This window comes from Zootoca vivipara, chromosome 5, assembly GCF_963506605.1.
Source record: "Zootoca vivipara chromosome 5, rZooViv1.1, whole genome shotgun sequence".
Classification (NCBI taxonomy): Eukaryota; Metazoa; Chordata; class Lepidosauria; order Squamata; family Lacertidae; genus Zootoca; species Zootoca vivipara.
The window spans coordinates 86,162,844-86,181,310 of NC_083280.1; the positions used below are offsets into that span (position 1 = coordinate 86,162,844).

Sequence of the window (18,467 nt, forward strand, 5' to 3'; positions counted from 1 at the left end):
AAAACCTCAACTTACAAAGACGGCCATGGAACAGATCGTCTTCGTAAGTCGAGGTACCACTGTATATAATAGTAAGTTAGAATAATTTATATTGCTAGGGTAGCTTCTTCCACAAAGGGAAGAACTAACCAGGCCTACAAGCAGAAATTCGCACAAAGACTTTTGCTAGCACAACAAGGCTTTTCCTGCACCATCACCTCCCCACAAGCCCCCTGTTAAAAAAACAAAAACACCCCCATTTGCATGGTGGAGGTCAGGAGAACCTCCAGAAAGGCACATGGGAGCATAAGCATAAGTGTTTGCACTGATAGAGCAATCTGCTTGGCGCTATGTGGAATTCCTCCCAGAACTTTCATAATGAGCAGAAGTACTGTATTTTCCTGCATATAAGACTACTTTTTAACCCAGGAAATCTCAAAAGTCGGGGGTCGTCTTATACGCAGCCACAGAAGCAATTTCTGGCGCTGTGGACATTTTGGATATGGGCAGCGCAGGCATGTTCAGCCCACGGACAATCGTAGGAAGAGGGGTAGTCTTATACGGCGAGTATATCCCAAACTCTATATTTTAACTGGAAAAGTTGGGGGTTGTCTTACACGCCAGAAAATACGGTATATTTTAATAGCTTTGAAAGAGCCTGTTTCTAAATATTGCTGCAGTTATTGCCGCAGATCCAAAGAACTGTACAACTTGCTCTACACACGTGAGGGAGCTTTCGACTTGTGTTTCTTTAATGGTCCTCTCCCAGCCTCCCAGTTGCATGGAAAACCTTTGGGGGGGCTTTTTAAAGCTGTGATATCGCATAGTGGGGATGGCTCTACTGTTTAAAAGTAAAAATTAAACATTCCATGTTGCTTGCCCAAATCCTTGGGTGCACCAAATATAACCCAACCATAACCTTTATTGACCAGGCTTTGGGGACAGATATTAAACACAATTACGATAAAAATGTAAATTATGCAATCAGTATGCTGGTAGTGGCATGTTAGATTGCCTACTAAGTGTGCATCTTAAATAAAGAAGAAATGTCCCAGTAATTATCTAGTCTTCCTTCTGAAAGCTATATTGGAAACTGCCTTTTGTCCCTTATATGTCTCCCGGTTGCACACTGTATTAAGTACAGCCTTACAGTTCATTGGTTGAGGAGACAACTTCCATTCTAGTCTCCATCCCCACCCACCTTTCTGCTTTCTTGTGTTGTTGGCGGGATTTTTGTCGTTGTTTGCCTCTGACCCTGCCCACCCCCTGGCAGGCTGCCCAGAAGGGAATGTGGCCCTTGAGCTGAAAGGTCCCCCACCCCTGTCCTACAGTCGCTGTAGACCACATCCCTGTAGGAAAATCATGTTCGTGTGTGTATGAGAGTCTAATCTAATTTTCCCAACAAATTTTTCCGTGTATTTTTCCGTGTATAAGACAAGCTTTTTTGACCCAAAACTGAGGTTCAAAATTTAGAATCATCTTGTACACGGGTAGTGCTGGGGGGTGATGGGTGAAAAGTTTTTTGGCACGAGCCTGAGATTGTAAGCGGCAATTGGCCGCTTGATTGGGGGGGGTGTGCCGAAAATCTCTCACCCGCCAGAATGCAGCACACAACCGCTCGCATCGCTTACAATCTCAGGCTTGTGCTTCTTTTCAGCAGGTGAGCAATTTTCAACATTCCCCCCCCCCACACACACACACAATCAAGCGGCCAATTGCTGCATATAATCTCGGGCTTGCACTTCGTTCCAGCGGGCTTTCAATTTTCAGAATTGACCGCTTGATTGTTTGGGGGGGGGGATGCCAAAAATCGCTCACCCACTGGAATGCAGCACACAACCATTTGTGTTGCAGCTTCCCAATTGCTGCCATTAGCCCTCCTGATTGCTGCTGCGGCAGCCAATAGACAGCTGCCCTTGTCACAGCAAGCAGGCACGTGATTGGCAGGTGCTGGTGGCGATCAGGAAGCTGATAGGTGGTTTCTGCTATCAGCTTCCTGGGGGGAGCGGGGGGTCCGTTTACTGCATGTGTGGCAAGGAGCGGCGGCCTGCTCCTCACGAGCAGTGTTGCCCAGCTCCACGTGATTGTATCCTGCCTGTTCCCTAGCCTCCAGCAAAGCAGAGCAGCTCAACAACTCTCCCCCACCAAAGAAAGCAAAGTGTGTATGTGATTCTGCTGCGAGAGAACAGCTGATAGGCAGCTTGTTGGACGCATTCGGCTGGCAGTGTTTGTCAACCATTTTCCCTTAAAAAAGCAATCTCCCCCGATTTTCTAAATTTGGAGTCCCCAGAAATAGGGGTCGTCCTATACATGGGGGCGTCCAATACACGGAAAAAATACGGTATATGCCTGGAAGAACCTTACAAGTGAAACAGCACTTATGTTGGAATGAAGTATACATGCTATGAGAGGGGATGTTAGCTAGCTTAATTGAATAAATGAATCACTTCCCACAACAGAAAGTCGTGAACTTATTTACATGAATAAAATATAGTGAGTGAGGGAGATAGATGGATGAATAGACATGCTGTTCAGTGTTCTAGAACATTGTTGATTTGGAGCACATTCAGAATGCCAGCTATGGTCTACGTTCCATACTCTTGTTTACTCCTTGAATTTTCTAGCAGTCAAAAGCCTAAGAATGAAATGTGATCAGTAAACAATTGGCAGCAATTAATAGTCTTGATATTTGTCACTTAGTGTTTAGAACTGTTTAATCTTTTCAGGATGTTTGGTGATCTGTGGACTGAAGAGATTTGTCTGTGATGAGGCATCTTTATTCAATCACCTTAAGTTCCAGGCTGAAGGAGAACCATATGTTATCACAGTTTTATTGATGGTCACATTGTATGCAATTTTTGTTGTGTGCTCCATTAGCTTGAGACTTTCTTCTTCCATTGGAAGTAGGTACAGCTGCAGCACGAAAAGAAATAATCAGAAACAAAATCCGCGCAATTGGCAAGATGGCAAGAGTCTTCTCTGTTCTCAGGTAATTACTATTCTCAACTTGCCTGATCTGTTTATATGGAAATACTACGTATTAGCAGCTCCCTACCTGCTCTTGCAATTAAGTGTGACTGTAACTTTTTAAATAGATGAGTTATCTATTGCTAATACTGTACTTCTACTAAACATTTATTTAGCACCAATGCTTGTTTTTCAGAATGTGGAGCTAGCCTAACCCTTTCTCATAGGGTTGAATAATGAGAGCAGAGCAAAGGTGATGGCAGGTTCAAAGGGTAAAAAATAATGGCAGGAAAAACTGTGCCAAAGAAATGGGCTCTGAAGGACAGGTGCAAAGGAGGAAAGGGAAATGATGTCAAGAAGCAGAATTTAAAGGCAGCAGGAGTAAGAGACGAGAACAAAGGGATCTGGTATTTTGTTTCGCTTAAAAATAATAATCCTGCCATATCCAAGCTCAGAGTAGCTCCTGACATATATTTTTGAAAGGCAAGAAGATGCCAAAGATGTACAGTCATACCTTGGAAGTCAAACGGAATCCGTTCCGGAAGTCCATTCGACTTCCAAAACGTTCAGAAACCAAAGTGCGGCTTCTGATTGGCTGCAGGAAGGTCCTGCAGCCAATTGGAAGCCGCGGAAGCCCCGCCGGACATTTGGGTTCCAATGAACATTTGCAAACCGGAACACTCACTTCCGGGTTTGCGGCATTCAGGAGCCAAAACGTCCGAGTAACAAGGTGTTCAGGATCCAAGGTACGACTGTACGTATAATGGGAGGAGGAAATTCCTTCCTTTCCTTCCTAAACACCAGGGAGCAGGGCTGGCAGACCTTTCCTGAGATTGTGTTCCCCAGCCTTCACTTTCCTCTCACTATTCTAAATCACACCCTCCCTGCTATTTTCACTTGAGGTATTACATTTCCTGGTTTTCAATGTTAGATAGGAGATAGTGGATTTGGGGGATAAGAGGAGCAAGAACCTGCATGCAAGTCTGAAGCATATTGGGTATGAAGACCTCTTTGGGTAAAACAGTTTTCCCCCTCTCCCCTTTTTTGTCTCCTAAATTCAGGGAAGAGAGTGAAAGTGTACTGACACTCAAGGGTTTGACTCCCACTGGAATGTTACCTAGTGGAGTATTGGCTGGAGGACGCCAGACCTTGCAAAGTGGTAATGATGTTATGCAACTTGCTGTGCCTCAGATGGAATGGGGCACATCTCACTCTTTCGCTAACACCACACACAGTGCATGCAGGGAATTCCTTATGCTTTTCAGTTCTTGTCTTAGCGGCTGATGATAAAGCATAACTTTATGTATTAATCAGGCAATGTAAAATCAGTATTTAACCAGGGTATTAAACAAAAAGCAAACAGTATTAGTCACGCTTTGCTAATCTTTGTCTGTCTTTGAGCGTTCCTTGATAGAGCATTTCAGATAGCAAGATTATTTATGAGCTGGAAAAAGATTGGCAGGGTAGGTCAGAAAATTAAAGAGCCATCGTTATTCCATCAGATATCGAATATGGCCTTATCCTTTATTCCTACAGTTTTATTACAGACGTAAATCTGTTTAGTAAATGCCAGTTGCCTTTTAGTATTGATAGCTACAAGTTTCCAAGCTCAATTTTGCATTCCACGGATGGAAAATGTGCTTTGTTTTGTACCCTGGTGATTGATGCCAAAGTTTGTTCCTTCCTGTTGTTTGTCACATGTTCTGTGTAATACTACTTGACCTCCCTGAATTGTCCTTGTAAGTTGCTATTTCCTTCCTCTGTAGATGTAGCTGCTTTTTTTAGATCTGTCTGTCTTTCTCTAGGTATCACTGTATGTCTGTATAAGTGTGTAAAAAAAATTAAATCACTATCTCAAACACTTGTCTGTCTCTTGATGTACAAGCAACTTTGTAGCACCTTATTTTTGAGGTTGGCTTCATTTAGTGCTGCACACGATGCATTCCAATGGCTAATGTAACTGAAAAATAGCCAATAGCTGTTATAAAATCCAAAGGGGCTAAATGAAAACCTTGTAAATAAGTCAGACTCCAAGGGAGTTTAAATGTGCTTATATTTTTTGCATGAAAATAAAAAGAAAATACACTTGTAATCTGGCTCATTTAATACTTTATAAAAGCTGATGGATTAGTTGTTGCCAGAAGAATATTGTGAGATTCCTTTTTTTTAATTTCTTCTGACTATATAGTTCTTTTTTTTGTAATGGATGTCAAGAAAGAAAGTGGGCGTCATAACATTCCTGAGCTTTATTAACAGAAAACATTTTAGTTTTCTGTGTTGATATTTCTGTAATATCTGAGTTCAGTTTTACAGCACATGTTTTCTCTTGTCTGTCAAAAAATTTTTTTTGCCACCTAATGTAATCAAAATTCAACATTTTAATGTAAATTTGTGAAACTTTTCTGGTACTGTGTCAGTCTAAAGTAATTTTTCTTTGAGTTAACACCTTTTTAAATTATGTAAACTGTTTTATTTACTATCATTATCCTCTTGGAGCATATTATGTCTGCAAGTTCACTTTTCATATGTCCTTATATATGTATGTGATCTGTGAATGTCTGTAATAGCAAATGGTGTGTATGTTCCTTGTATCATCAGATTTCCCCCTCTAAATGTTACTTTCAGTGTGTATATTCACTACCCAGCTTGCATATTGTCGTTTTCTCAGCAGTATGTAAGCTGTAGAGAATTGGAACATATGCATTTGATCGGACTTGATAATGTTGTCTCATGTTTGTTTTAAAACAAGACAAGTAGACCTGACATATAACATCAATCAAAATTTTTAATTTCAGCATGACCACAACTTAGAATTTTAACATTTATCTTTACTCCTTTAGGAGCCTCAAATGGCAACAGTTTAACAGAAATGTTGTGAATACAGTAGATTTGTAAGGTGCTCACACAATTTCTACTGTTGTTGATAGGATAAACCAGATGATTCCTGTTGCAAGTTAGATGTTTCTAATGTTTAATGGAAAGTTGTAACACAAATCTTTCATCACTTACAACAATGAAACGTTATAGTAAATTGGACAAATAGAAAACTGGCATTCAGGAGTCATTTTGTTTTCCAAAGGAGTAATGGCATAGTGTTGTCTACATTAAAATTAATGTAGTAGCAATATAAATCAAATGGCTTCTTGTGATGAAAGATTTGATTGAGCACCATTGCTTTTATCCTATATTTTATTTTATTTTTTTGTAAGAGCAGCTGCATCTTATGGGTGAAGCTGTTGGGAGTGGGCATCCAGCCCTTAATAGCCTGACATTTCCATTCTTTAATTCAGGTAATCTTTCAGAACTATGAGGTACAAATGAAATACTACATCAAGATATTTGAGTTTTGGTATCTCTTTTGCTAGAGGGGGGGGGGGGAAACCCCTGCCAGAAATGGGATTAGCATTTCAGAGAAGCTAATTCAGCTCACTAGTTTGTGCCAGACCTGATGCAAGTTAGGTAATTTCATCATGTTTGGTTGGAATTACATGCTTAAAATGGTATCTCTGATTGTGCTGGTATGTATGTGTTCTTGCATCCCCACAATCACCCCCCTTTGCACTGTTGTTGTCTAGGATTTAACCATCTTACACACTTGTAGATGGACTGGTCTCTTAGTAAGTAGTAAGATGGTTGAAGGTGAACCCTGATAAGTGCACTGTTGTTGCTACTGTATTGCTTGCCCTAGGAGGAAAAATTACTTTAAGAAAAAGGCAAATGTTTCCCTGTCTTCCTTGACTAGACAGAATTATTTTTAAAAGACAGTGACATTTATGTCACTGGTTTTCAGTGGCCTGGGTTGTGGTGCAATGGAATTCAGAAAAAATATATGATATTGTCTCTTAAGTTTGAATGGTGCCCAGTAAACAAACCAGGCTTTGCCTACAAACTAATGCTGTGGCCCTCTTGCTATGTTCACACAGAATGATAAACTGTTTTACCATTACAAGAAGGAGCCTAGTCAACCTTGTGCTCTTCTCTGCCACGTTTAGCACAGCCACAGGGAGGAGATTGGAATCTTCAGCTTCAGTTGTCAATTAACCACAGTTTAGGGATAACATTTAACCTGAACTGTTCATAAACCACAGTTTGAAATTGGCTTCTTTCAGTAAACCACAGTTAACACCAACTGCAGTTTATCCAGTTTCAAATGTAACATGAAACTGCAGCTAGTCAAAAACAGAAGCAGAAGCTTTTGGTGTTTCTTCACAGCCAATCCTATAGGAGCAGAGAGGAACAAAGAAGCCCACTGCCTTCCTAGGTTTATTCCTACAATAATAAACCGTAATCTATTGTTGCGTCCAAACTCAGACTCTGTATGTCAAGGAGGGCTTTTTCAGTCCCATCCCCAGATCAAGGAGCGTGGCAAGCTGCTTTTGAAACTCAAGGGTGTTCCTTAAGAAATTTGAAGTGGGCTTTTGTATTAGAGGAAAGTTTTATTAGAGTCACTTGGGACTTGAGTTTGGTTATTCCTTAAAGAGGTGAAATTAGTTTCTACAATGTTTTTATTAGCCCTCTTCTGTTCCCGCGGTATCTTGGGAGGTTTCCACTACCATCACTACCCCAAAAAAGCCCTGATTAAAAAATAAAACAGTGTTTGGGTTGTTGTTTTTTAATGCACATAAAATGCATTTTGAAGCAAAACTTTTATCACTGTAACCTCTAAAAATATATGCCAAAACAAATGTTTCATCGTATTTCAAAGAATACGGTTCTGCACTTAAATGACAAACTGACAATCTAAAGCTTGAGAATTAAAGGTTGGCTTCATCATCTTTATCAATGGTTTCATTGTGGGTGAGTTTGTAGGTAATTCTGTAAACACAATATTGATCTGAAAGACCTTGTTGCCCATAATTTCTCCCATTTTCACTCCTCTATATTCATTTGTAAATTTTGTTCCCACCTATTTCTTAATCCTACTGATGGTAAGCGCAGAAGAGGAACTTTTTTTGATGGTAATAAGAGATCATTGCTTTATAGAAAACAGGTATTTGTCCTCTAAGATCTTACTGGGATAATGGCATGGGTCACTGCTTTTTCAGTTGTCATGGAGAGTACACAGAGATGTTTGAATATTTCATCTCTCCAAAGGAAATTACAAAGAAAAATAGTTAATTCTTGATGATGTGATCATCAATTTGTCTTACCTTGGCTATCAGTGAAGGGTCTTTACATTCCTTCTCATGTGAAATAGTGTTAGTCTGTTAATAAGCATATTAGAAAACGTGCAGAAGAATATCCAAAGCTTTAGTTTTTCATAGCTACTTTAAACAGTAGGGGGATCACATCCATTTTTAAAATCTGGGGATTCCCATTATTAACTGCAGCTCACCTACAAACATGCAGACTTTCGTCTTCTTAGTTTGCATGGGAACTGGTTACATTTTTTAAAAAATATCATCGTATGTAAAGCAGCAGTTACTCATTATGATGATGATAAGAAATATTCCTTTCTTAAATTCTTGTGTTTGGCTCTGGAGTAAAATACTTGATATTTTATTGCATGTTGTTATTGCGGACTAATGAAGAAAGTCCTCCAGAAACATTACAAACTGTCCCTTTCAGCCCTTTCCATGTTGTTGGGAACTAATGTGGTTTCTTTAAAAATAAATAAATAAATGATAGTATCAAAGCCAAAAAAGCACGGAAATTTTTATTTTCAAAAAGGACTTCTTAAATCAACCTTCAGCTAGTATAATATTAATCATATTTTTTCTGCTATGTGATATTACACTTCATCTTTCTCATTCATTTTGCATGCATCTACTCACTTCTGTACAGCCACAGTAGAGGCAATTGAGGCTGAAAAAGGTATGGTCTCAGTAGGGATTGGGGTCTGGGAGGGAATTTAAAAGTCTGTTCTGCTCTTTCAACTTGCACAACCAGAGATGAATCAATACACTGATTCATTTGTTGTTATCTGTAGCATTTTGTCTTGTCTTGATGATGACTGTTGCCTTTTGCTTTTTGGGTGATTTGCTTTTTCTGACTGTGGAATAGGGATGTGTTGTTTTTTGTTAGCATAATAGCATGCTATGTTTATGTCCCCTCTTTTAGTTGACATACTTCCTCTGGTGATAATGGATTTTAAATGTCTCCAATCCAGCAGGCCACTTTTAAGTATATGCATGGCTTGAACACTCAAATTGAGCTTTTCATATTTGCTAGCTTCCTCCCCCCCCCCCAATATTTTGAATGTCACGTCTCAACAATACATCATAGCCCGGAGTTTCAGAAGTAGTTTCTAGTGCCATACAATAATGCAGCCCTCCTCCTCTCTTCCAATGTGCTCAGATATCTTCCCATATGGTTTTCTGGATTGAAGTCTGTGTCTTTTCATTTCTTTCTCATAACCCATCTGGTAGTGCAAGATTTAGTTTTATAAAGGTGTTGTTATAGCAGTGTGTGCACATGTCATTGTTCTTCAAAACTGAAAAAATGTCTCATTATCAGTGTTCAAAATAAAATGGGCTCCTGTCTGATGTATGAGGTGATCTGTTGAAGTCTAGGTACCATCCTTATTTTAAGGTGGCTTCCAAGGCTGTTGTGGTTATTCTCACATGTTTAGCCTAGGTATTCACAGTCATATCTTGCATTGCTGCCAACTTTGGTTTTTGTGTTCTCATAAGGGACGCTTGGAATGCCTAGTGGGCTTAAGCAGAAATTGGTATGATATAGTGAAGAAGAAAAGTCAGAGAGGCTGTACAACTCTGCTCACTTTTTACAAGACAAGTGTAAATACATAAAATCACATTTAATCTAACTTACTGGTTTTGTAGGTGTCCCCCCCTTTTTTACATTTTGATATTATTTCCTTAGATGTTATTAAGAATACGCAGAGCTTTTTCCCATTACTGACCTGTCTAATTTGCATTTTGTTAAGCAATACGAGGATTCTCTCCACAACATAAAATCTGCAGTTTTGAAGAGGCAAAAGGACTGGATAGGATCAATGAGCGAATGCCGCCAAGGAAAGATGCTCTTCTTCAGGGTGGCATTAATTCTGTGAATGCAACAAATGCCAACGTAAACAAGGGGGCTGGCAACAACAATGCACAGTGACCATCGCATCTGCTTACTTGCCTAATAATTCGCTGAGGACTGCTTCTTGATAAGACAGTAGTCAAAACATCCCAGGGAGATACAGTCCGCATGCTTTACCCGGAGCGAAAGCACAACTTGATCTTACAGAAGAGAAGCCATGGTGCTTTGGAGATGACAGCCACTCTTCTAAAAGTGACAACACGAATATTAACAGTGCATATTTGGAACTCATTTGTGGAGAGAGATCCAGGGACAAGCTTCTGCTGTTATCACTATAGACTTAGCATGTTACTTTTTTTATCATTGTCAACACTTTTTATGTTTACAGAATGGGATTGTAGAGCTAGGTGGTGGGTTTGTGAGGTGGTTTTCTTTTGTTTTTAAATTGGACATTCTAATGCATCCGTATTTATTTAATGGTCTTATGAACTGTCTTTAAATGATAGTTTTACAGTGGTCTTAAAATATAAATCTGAGGCTGCAGACAAGTCTGTGTTTTAAATAAGTGAGGAAGAAATGCCAAAAATCTTAGCAATTATGTAAATTTCTGGTCTTGGGTATACTCCTATTGCTAATTCTGTATAATATTCAACATATTATTTTTAGTTAAAACTTACCAGAAAATTTCTATATAAAAATGTTTATTACTTGAACCATAATATTTTAATTTAGAAACTTTTTTGCCCAACTTTTTGAGACTTTCCCTACACTTGAATGTTAAAAGAACTATTAACAGTTTTAAAAAGGTTAAAATTAAGGTACTTCTAACTGAACTTTGTACATTACATTTAAAGTAAATTTGATTCATATCAGATCTGTAAAGCTTGGCTTTGTATTTTCTGTATGCATGTTTTAATTTTGCAAATATTTAATATATAGACCTAGGATGTACAGGAGAAAACATCCTACAGGTTATGCAGCACAGCTGTTATGGGTATTTTTAGTTTATTGTATTAAAGTTGCTTAAATAGTTAATAATTGTTGGGCTGAGTGGCTGCAAGTGTGGTCCTTTCATTCTGTTTGGTTGTTTTTGTTTTTGTTTTGAACTTTTGGCCATACAATGCATAATTACTCTGGACATTAAGATGTTAGTGAAGATATAAAATCAAGATGCATGTTATGTTTTTGATAGCTGGACTGTTCGGTTGAAATAAAATCAAACCATGTGTTGATCTAATGAATGATGAACTGTAGTCAAATTCTCCCGACATTTTGTTACTTAACTTTCTTCTTCTGTGGGAAGCTGTTGGAATCTTAACGGCAGTGGATTTCATCTGCAGTTTGTTTGCCACAAAGTGGAATTTGTTTGTGGCCCTAAGTTGGCTATTTGATGCATGTTTTAAACCATTGAAGTACCAGTATTTTATAATAAGAAGCGCACAATAAAGTTTGTGCATGGGCCTCAGCTCGGATTGGTTTGCTTCTGTTTTTGTTTGAGTAATGAGGAACGCAACAAAACCAACCAACCATTCTAGTTGACCACCTGGGTTCAAATACCTGGAATGGGGAGGTTCCCAGCACATTTTAGGATCTTTGATGTCCCCGAGTTAAGGAAGCCTCCCTATTTCAGAAGTTTGCTCCAACTTGAGGAAGGTGACAGGGGCAGAGCTGGTGTGCTCATTCCTACAATCCTTCCTCATATAGTTACTTGGGTGTAGAGCAGTGCTGTACTTAATTAGACTATTATATGGTGATTAGATCTCAAGCACAGCTAACTAAAATGGCAAAGGGAACTTTTTCATTTGAAAGTCGGTGATGGTTTTGCATGTATGGACAACGTAGAGTTACCAGCTCTGTTTATTAATGATGTGTGTAATTTGGGGTGGGGTGTTGTTAAATACCAAAGTTTATTTTTATTGATTTTTTTAAAAAAAATAAAAATTGGAACATAACAGCCATATTCATGCCCAGCATTCCCAGCCGTCTCCATCCCTATCACAGGTGACCTCCCATGACCTACGTCACAAGCTGGTTGTGAGGTTTAAATGGGGAGAGGGAGAACCATGTATGCCACCACGAGGACCTTAGTGGGAAAGTATATAAATTAAATAAATAAAGGTAAGCCCGCAGGTACAATACAAAAGCAGCGAAGAATGTCCCATTTCCATAGCTGCCAAGTTTTCCCTTTTCTCGCGAGGAAGCCTATTCAGCATAAGGGAAAATCCCTTTAAAAAAGGGATAACTTGGCAGCTATGCATTTCCAGTGCCTCATGTATACGATCATAAATGTGTATGAAATACAGTGGAACCTCAGTTGCCGCTTGACTTCCGAAACGTTCAACAACCGAGGCTCAATGGGCGGTCGGCAAATCCCTCTGAGAAAACGCGAGAAACGTGCCTTGGAAGCTATTCAGCTTCCGATGGGCTCGAAAACAGAGGTTCCGCTGTATATTGAAGGGGGGATGTCATCGCCTCCTACATCAATTAGAACATGCAGCAAGTATATGCTATTTAACACCAATGCTGCTCTACAATAAATGTGTTGAATAAGTAATAAATCTGATTAAACAGATAAAGGGTGGGGGAGGGGTGAAGTGGGTGTACATAATGTGGGACAATACTGACTCTCTTTTCCCCTTTCCCCACAGGTTAATCTGAAGCTTCCACCTTTTCCAATCTGCTATGCCATTCACTAGAGGTGAGATTTCAAAACAGCAATGTCTCTTAACTTGTGAGGTGGGTGGTTGGTTGGAGAGATTAAATGCTTAAATATCTGAAATGTTTAACTGCAAGAAAATGCAGTTCCAGTCAGCTGCATTTGTTGTGAATTGACTCAGTGACTTGGCCACAGACTTATTCCATATTAATTTTATACCTTGAGATGTCCATCAAATGACTTATTTACGTGCATTACTTGAGGCACAGCAGCTGTCCCAGAAGCAAGATAAAAAAACTGCACACAGTGCAGTTTTGTTTTCTTGGCATAAAATATTGGTTCCTTTTAATGTTTGTGCCCTGATGTCTCGAGGATGCCAGAGCAATATAAACTAATAAGGGACAGCCCTGCCACATTCTTTTAGCATCTTCACGTCCTTATACAGCCTGAACACAGACATAATTATTCCGAAATGCTTGTCAAGCATCTTCTCAATTTAGAACTCATTCCAACTGCTGGGAATTACTATTTGTGGTATAAGCCTGTGGGTTTTTCCAGACTTCACCCTCCCTATGTAGAAGGGCTCCTGTCAGTGAGGCTTTTGATCTAGCAGAGGGATCTCACGTAGAAGAGAGGCGGCATACAAATGAACAGTGAAATTAAATGAAATACCTCATGCCACTGAATTTTCATATAATCAGGATGCATAAACCTGAGTGCTGGCAAGGTCAAAAGTTTTGTAATAAGATTCCTAAATTGGGGCATACAGGGACCTTCCTCTTTAGATAGTGGTGGTGCTTCGGGTTACGCGTTTTCAGGTTACAGACCGCGGGAAACCTGGAAGTACTGGAAAGGGTTACTTCCAGGTTTTGCTGCTCGTGCATGCGCAGAAGCGCCAAATTGCATCACGCACACGCAGCACTGCAGGTTACGGACGCTGCGGGTTGTGGACATGCCTCTGTCACGGATTACGTCCGCAACCCGAGGTTGCACTGTACTTCACTTCAGTATGTACTAAGCTAGAGCTTTTCTGTTTAGGGCAGAATAACCAAGGACTCCCAAAGTCTGTCCTGCTGGCACTACACTGCTTGAATAGTAAAAGTGTTTCTATGACTAGCAAGTAACAGGGACTTTGGCAGCTCAATTAGATGCCTCACTCAAACACACAGTAGCAATATGGGTTCAGACTATGGAGAAATGGTTCTTGAGTAACATTACCATAGCTGCCAAGTTTTCCCTTTTCTCGTGAGGAAGCCTATTCAGCATAAGGGAAAATCCCTTAAAAAAAGGAATAACTTGGCAGTTATGAACATTACTACCATATGAACAGGGTTTTGATCACTTCATACAGTCGTTGAAGATCTAGTTAAATCATAATCCTCATACAGTACTCCTTTTAATTGATGCTGTTCCATTTTACCAGCAGCAAGTATTTACATACTTTGAAAACTGGAAGGGTGAAGGATAAAGCCCTGGCTTAGGCACTTCGAGACTGCAACAATGTGTTGTAGTGCAAAGAGCTGCAGGTTTCAGCTCTTAGTTTTTTTAATTGTTTTTATTAAAGGTTTTCTTGGGTTACAAAAGTACATACATCTCTGTTTTTGCATCATACAGTCCTTTCAACAGATCAGTTCTATTCAATGTTAGACATTGATGTTTGTATACAGTATAAGGTTGTGGGAAGAGAGGTGGGGTGTAGTAAACTTAAATTTTAGTGTATGTGCCAGGTTTTTGTGTTAGCGTCACATGTGTAGGTTCCTTTTCTATTCATTCATTCATTCGTGTTCATTGGGGGGGGGCATGCTTAGTTGCCTTCAGTGAGTTTTGTTTGTGTATGAAGGGGAAGGATTGTTGGGTCAAGTTAGTCATGTCGATTCGCATGGTCCGTGGGTTCTTGGGTTGTGTGTATAATAAACGGGAGCCACACTGGGGTAAAGGCATCCTTGTTTATTTGTCCCTGTGCTCGTTTCGGTTTGTTGGTTAGCTTTTCTAGTAAGGCTATTTCCCATACAGTTTGGTACCAGTGCTCCATGTTCAATCCTGACAGCTCCCTCCAGTGTTGATGCTCTTGGCTCTTGAGAGTAGGTGGGGAAATGTTCCAACAGGGCTAGTTCTGGGGTGGCTTCTAGTACCTGTTTTGCTATTTTGCATATTTACTGTTCAGCAATTTGTTGAAGGTTTCAGCAAGACAGCCATGCAATTATTCAAAGATACTTCATTTCATTATAGCCTTTTCTTCTCACCCCCACCCCCCCCCAGCATGTTTTGAACTGCTGCAAACTTTCTACATATAGGAAAAAATTCCTAAGTAGAAATGGCTCTTCTATGTAAATGTGAAATGATCACAAGAATAAGGTGTGGTTGTATCCTACTATTGTGGTTCATTAAGTCTACTCTGAGTAACATAGCTACAATCCAAGGTTACTTAATATTTCTAAATAAGAGATATTGGTTTATATTAATGTATTGAGTATAGCCACAGTAACAAGAAAAAGACACTTCACTACAACTCAAACAGCAGGTGTCTTATTTTATATTGTAAAGTACATGATGTGCGAAATTAAGGCAATTATATGTGCAAAATAAACTATCCTTTAGAAGCATACTTGTTTACATTGTCTAGGATAACTTATGTTCTTATATGCAATGATAGTCATTTGCCCAAGCAGCTCATTTTCCATTTTCTTTGTTTCAGCGTGGTCTATTGACCAACAAGAGCCAAGAGCAGACGCCTGTAATCTCCACTTGTGTCACTTTGTATCATTGTGCCCAAAGTCTTCTGAAACATCTGGGTGAACATCTGTTTGATTTGTGCAAGATCAATCTGTGCCAAAAGAAACAAAGCAAGGTTAGCATATAGCAGACAATTCATGACTCCTATTAAACTCAACAGGCGGGTCTAGTGCCACTGAAATTCCTGATGGATTGTGCCCCATTCACCAGCACCAGGTATTAAAAATTCAGTGCCAGTCATGTTCTGCATCACCCAAACTTTGATGATGAGGAAGAATTAATGTGACACCAGAAACACCGTCTGCAACGTTACAAAGCTACTTGAGATATAGGTTTGCCTAGCTCTGCAGCCTCCATTACTCCATGAACAAGTAAGTAATGCATATATGCTACTCTCTGGTACAGTGGATGATGTGTAATGCAAGCTGCGTTTCCACATCGGGAGAGAATTTTATCATGTTATTTGTATGCTACCTTTCCTGAAGGCATACAGTGGTGCCTCGCTAGATGAATGCCCTGTAAGACGAATTTTCCGCTATACGAATAGGTTTTGCGATCGGAGGTTGCCTCGCAAGACAATGAGGTTTATGGCCACCGCTTCGTCTTGCGAAGTGTGGCCATAAAAACCTCCGATTGCAAAACCTAGCAAAAGGGGAACGAGCTGCAGCACAGGAAGAAGGCAAAGGAAGATCAGCTGAGAGGCGGTGACAGCTGTCACCGCCTCTCAGCTGATCTTCCTTTGCCTTCTTCCTGCGCTGCAGCTGGTTCCCCTTTGTTTTCCACTGGTCTCTGCCGGTGAGGGGCAACCAGCAGAACACAAAGGGCTGTAGCGCGGGGAGAAGTGGAGGAACTGATCCGTTCCCCCACTTCTCCCACCACCACCACCACGTCATGGACACCCGGGAGCATCAGACGGGGCTTCGGAGAAGCGCTGCACCTCTCTGAAGCCCCGTCCGATGTCGGCTTTGTGCCAGGCGGCAGTGGGAGAAGCGGAGGAGCCGCTTCTCCCACGCCGCCTGGCACACAGCTGCTTGCCTCGGCAGCCGCCACCTGAAGACAGACGGTGGCTGCCGAGGGAAATGTTCCCCCGAGGGGGAGGCAAACGACGAAAAGCCCCCTCCCACGCCGCACTTCGGCTCGGGGACTGGCTTGGCGGCAGTGGGAAGAAGGGGAGGAATTAGGCTCCGCCCCCATGTGCTTTGGCTCGGGGAAGCAGGCAGGGAAATGGCAACAGCCCGGGAAGCTGCGGGCTGTTGCCATCCCCCTGCCTGCTTCCCCGACCCAAAGCACATCGGGGGACAGATCCGAAGATCGGTGGGCGCTGTTTGCCGGGGTTGACAAGCCCCGGCAAGCAGCGCCCCCCGATCTTCGTGTGACAGGCGGTAGGGAAGGCAGGCAGGCAAGAGAGCAAGTGCCTGCCTTCCCCACCACCAGTCCCCCGGAGCCCATAGGAACACATTGATTAAGTTTCAATGCCTTCCTATGGGAAACCGGGACTCGCTAGAGGAAAGATTCGTTACACAAATTGACCCGTGGAACGAATTTAATTTCGTCTAGCGAGGCACCACTGTAGTTTTCACTATGGAAAGATAGCATACAAATAACATTTTCAACACTGTGATGTCTCACCAGCAAGGGGTGAAACCAGCCTCGGGTCTCACTGTGGAGCTTTCACCACCCCACCCCCCACCCCCAGCGCCTGGTGGATGGGAAGGATCCTACCTGCCCAACTGAGCAAGCCCTGGTATGCCAGCAGCAGGGGACCTCACGGCTCCTTTTGGAGGCGCTTTCTGCTGGCATGGTACCTTTTTCCGCTGGGAGGAAGAGGCAGCCAGCTTGCCACACGCACCCCCACTCCCTGAAGACGGAGCAGGTGGCAGGAGCCAAGTTCACAGGGCCTGTCAGGCTCTGTGCGTTGACTGCCCTTGCGGGGTGGTAACAGACAGCCCACCCTCCCAGACAAAGGCAGCCAAGTGCACAGAGCCTGGTCCTCAAGCTCTGGGTTGCAAAACCACTGTATCCACGCAGCCTCTGCACCCCCTGGCTGAGCCCATCCAACCCCCTAAGTGGCAGCAGTTGAGGCAAGTGCACACAGGTTTGCCTCAGCAGGTGAAGTCTAACTTCTCTGTTGAGGGGTGTGCACACCTCAATGGAGAAGTGTCCCCCAGCCACAATCCTGCTCATGTGCAAGCAGGAGTGGGGCTGGCAACCACTTTAACGGAGCCCCCACCCTACTGCTGGCTTGTGCGATGAGAGGGCAGCGGCATGCTAAGCCAAGCAGTTTAAAGCAGCGCAGGGAGGAACAAGCTGTATTGTGCCTCGCCAATGCAGCTTGTTTCTCCCTCTGCCGGTATGAGGGCACAATGGCATGGCAGCTTCACTCAGGAGGCAGACGTTTCACCCAGAATGTGAAGCTGTCATAACAGTCCGTCCCTCCTAGCACTCCTATTGGTGTATTGCCAGGCCTAATAATATGACAAATCAATCACGCACAATAAATAAAACACATGAAACAGTACACTGCTTTCATTCTTAAAGTGCATGGCTCCAGCCTGTCCCCACCTCATGTTCATAGCCAGTCTTTCTACCTGGAAAGCCTCTAAAGCAATGACTCAATATTGAAGACTGAGGTTGGGGCAACTATCACTGTCAGGAACAATGTGGCACTGAGTCTGCTACCTAAAAGAGTAGTGCTTTCTGTCTTCTAGATCTGTGCCAGCTCAGGTAACTGGCATCACCACTGATGGCCTTTGAATCTATACAATGTGCCACTTGGATTGTACAAGTTTAATAAAGAAAGCTGCTTACACCAGAAATTTTTCAACAATTTGTCAAACGTGTTTACAGCTTCTGTTACCTTTCCATTGTGCCTGAACTTCATACAGCAAAAGACTCTAATGCAGGCACCCCCAAACTGCGGCCCTCCAGATGTTTTGGCCTACAACTCCCATGATCCCTAGCTAACAGGACCAGTGGTCAGGGAAAATGGGAATTGTAGTCCAAAACATCTGGAGGGCCGAAGTTTGGAGATGCCTGCTGTAATTCGCGTTTTAATAAAGGAGCAAAGCTTAGTGCAAAAGCCATTTGACCCATTTGGAAGTATGGACACAGATTAAATAACCAGCCTTTAATTACCAGTACATAT

The 18,467-nt window shown here is 41.7% G+C and overlaps 2 protein-coding genes across 12 annotated transcripts in view; one reads left to right on the top strand and one right to left on the bottom strand.

Moving 5' to 3' along the window:
* The window catches only part of PPP3CB (protein phosphatase 3 catalytic subunit beta), a 37,471-nt gene extending 23,032 nt beyond the window's left edge, over nucleotides 1–14,439 (top strand). For 3 of the 11 annotated variants that reach the window (XM_035137689.2, XM_060275072.1, XM_060275073.1), the window contains 4 exons: nucleotides 2,884–2,968; nucleotides 4,008–4,105; nucleotides 8,731–8,760; nucleotides 9,833–12,029. In XM_035137689.2, coding sequence (XP_034993580.1) covers nucleotides 2,884–2,968; nucleotides 4,008–4,105; nucleotides 8,731–8,760; nucleotides 9,833–10,011 — 392 coding nt within the window. In that variant the 3' untranslated portion in view covers nucleotides 10,012–12,029. Of the gene's footprint in view, nucleotides 1–2,705; nucleotides 2,969–4,007; nucleotides 4,151–8,730; nucleotides 8,761–9,832; nucleotides 12,030–12,581 lie in introns of those variants that run through there. The other 8 variants (XM_035137695.2, XM_035137696.2, XM_035137691.2 and 5 more) reach the window with 7 other exon arrangements.
* Nucleotides 14,440–15,099: 660 nt separating this feature from the next.
* The window catches only part of ANXA7 (annexin A7), a 30,712-nt gene continuing 27,344 nt past the window's right edge, over nucleotides 15,100–18,467 (bottom strand). Inside the window, exon 13 of the mRNA XM_035137701.2 lies at nucleotides 15,100–15,413. Within this exon, the coding sequence (XP_034993592.1) occupies nucleotides 15,291–15,413 (123 nt within the window). The 3' untranslated portion in view covers nucleotides 15,100–15,290. The remainder of the gene's footprint in view (nucleotides 15,414–18,467) is intronic.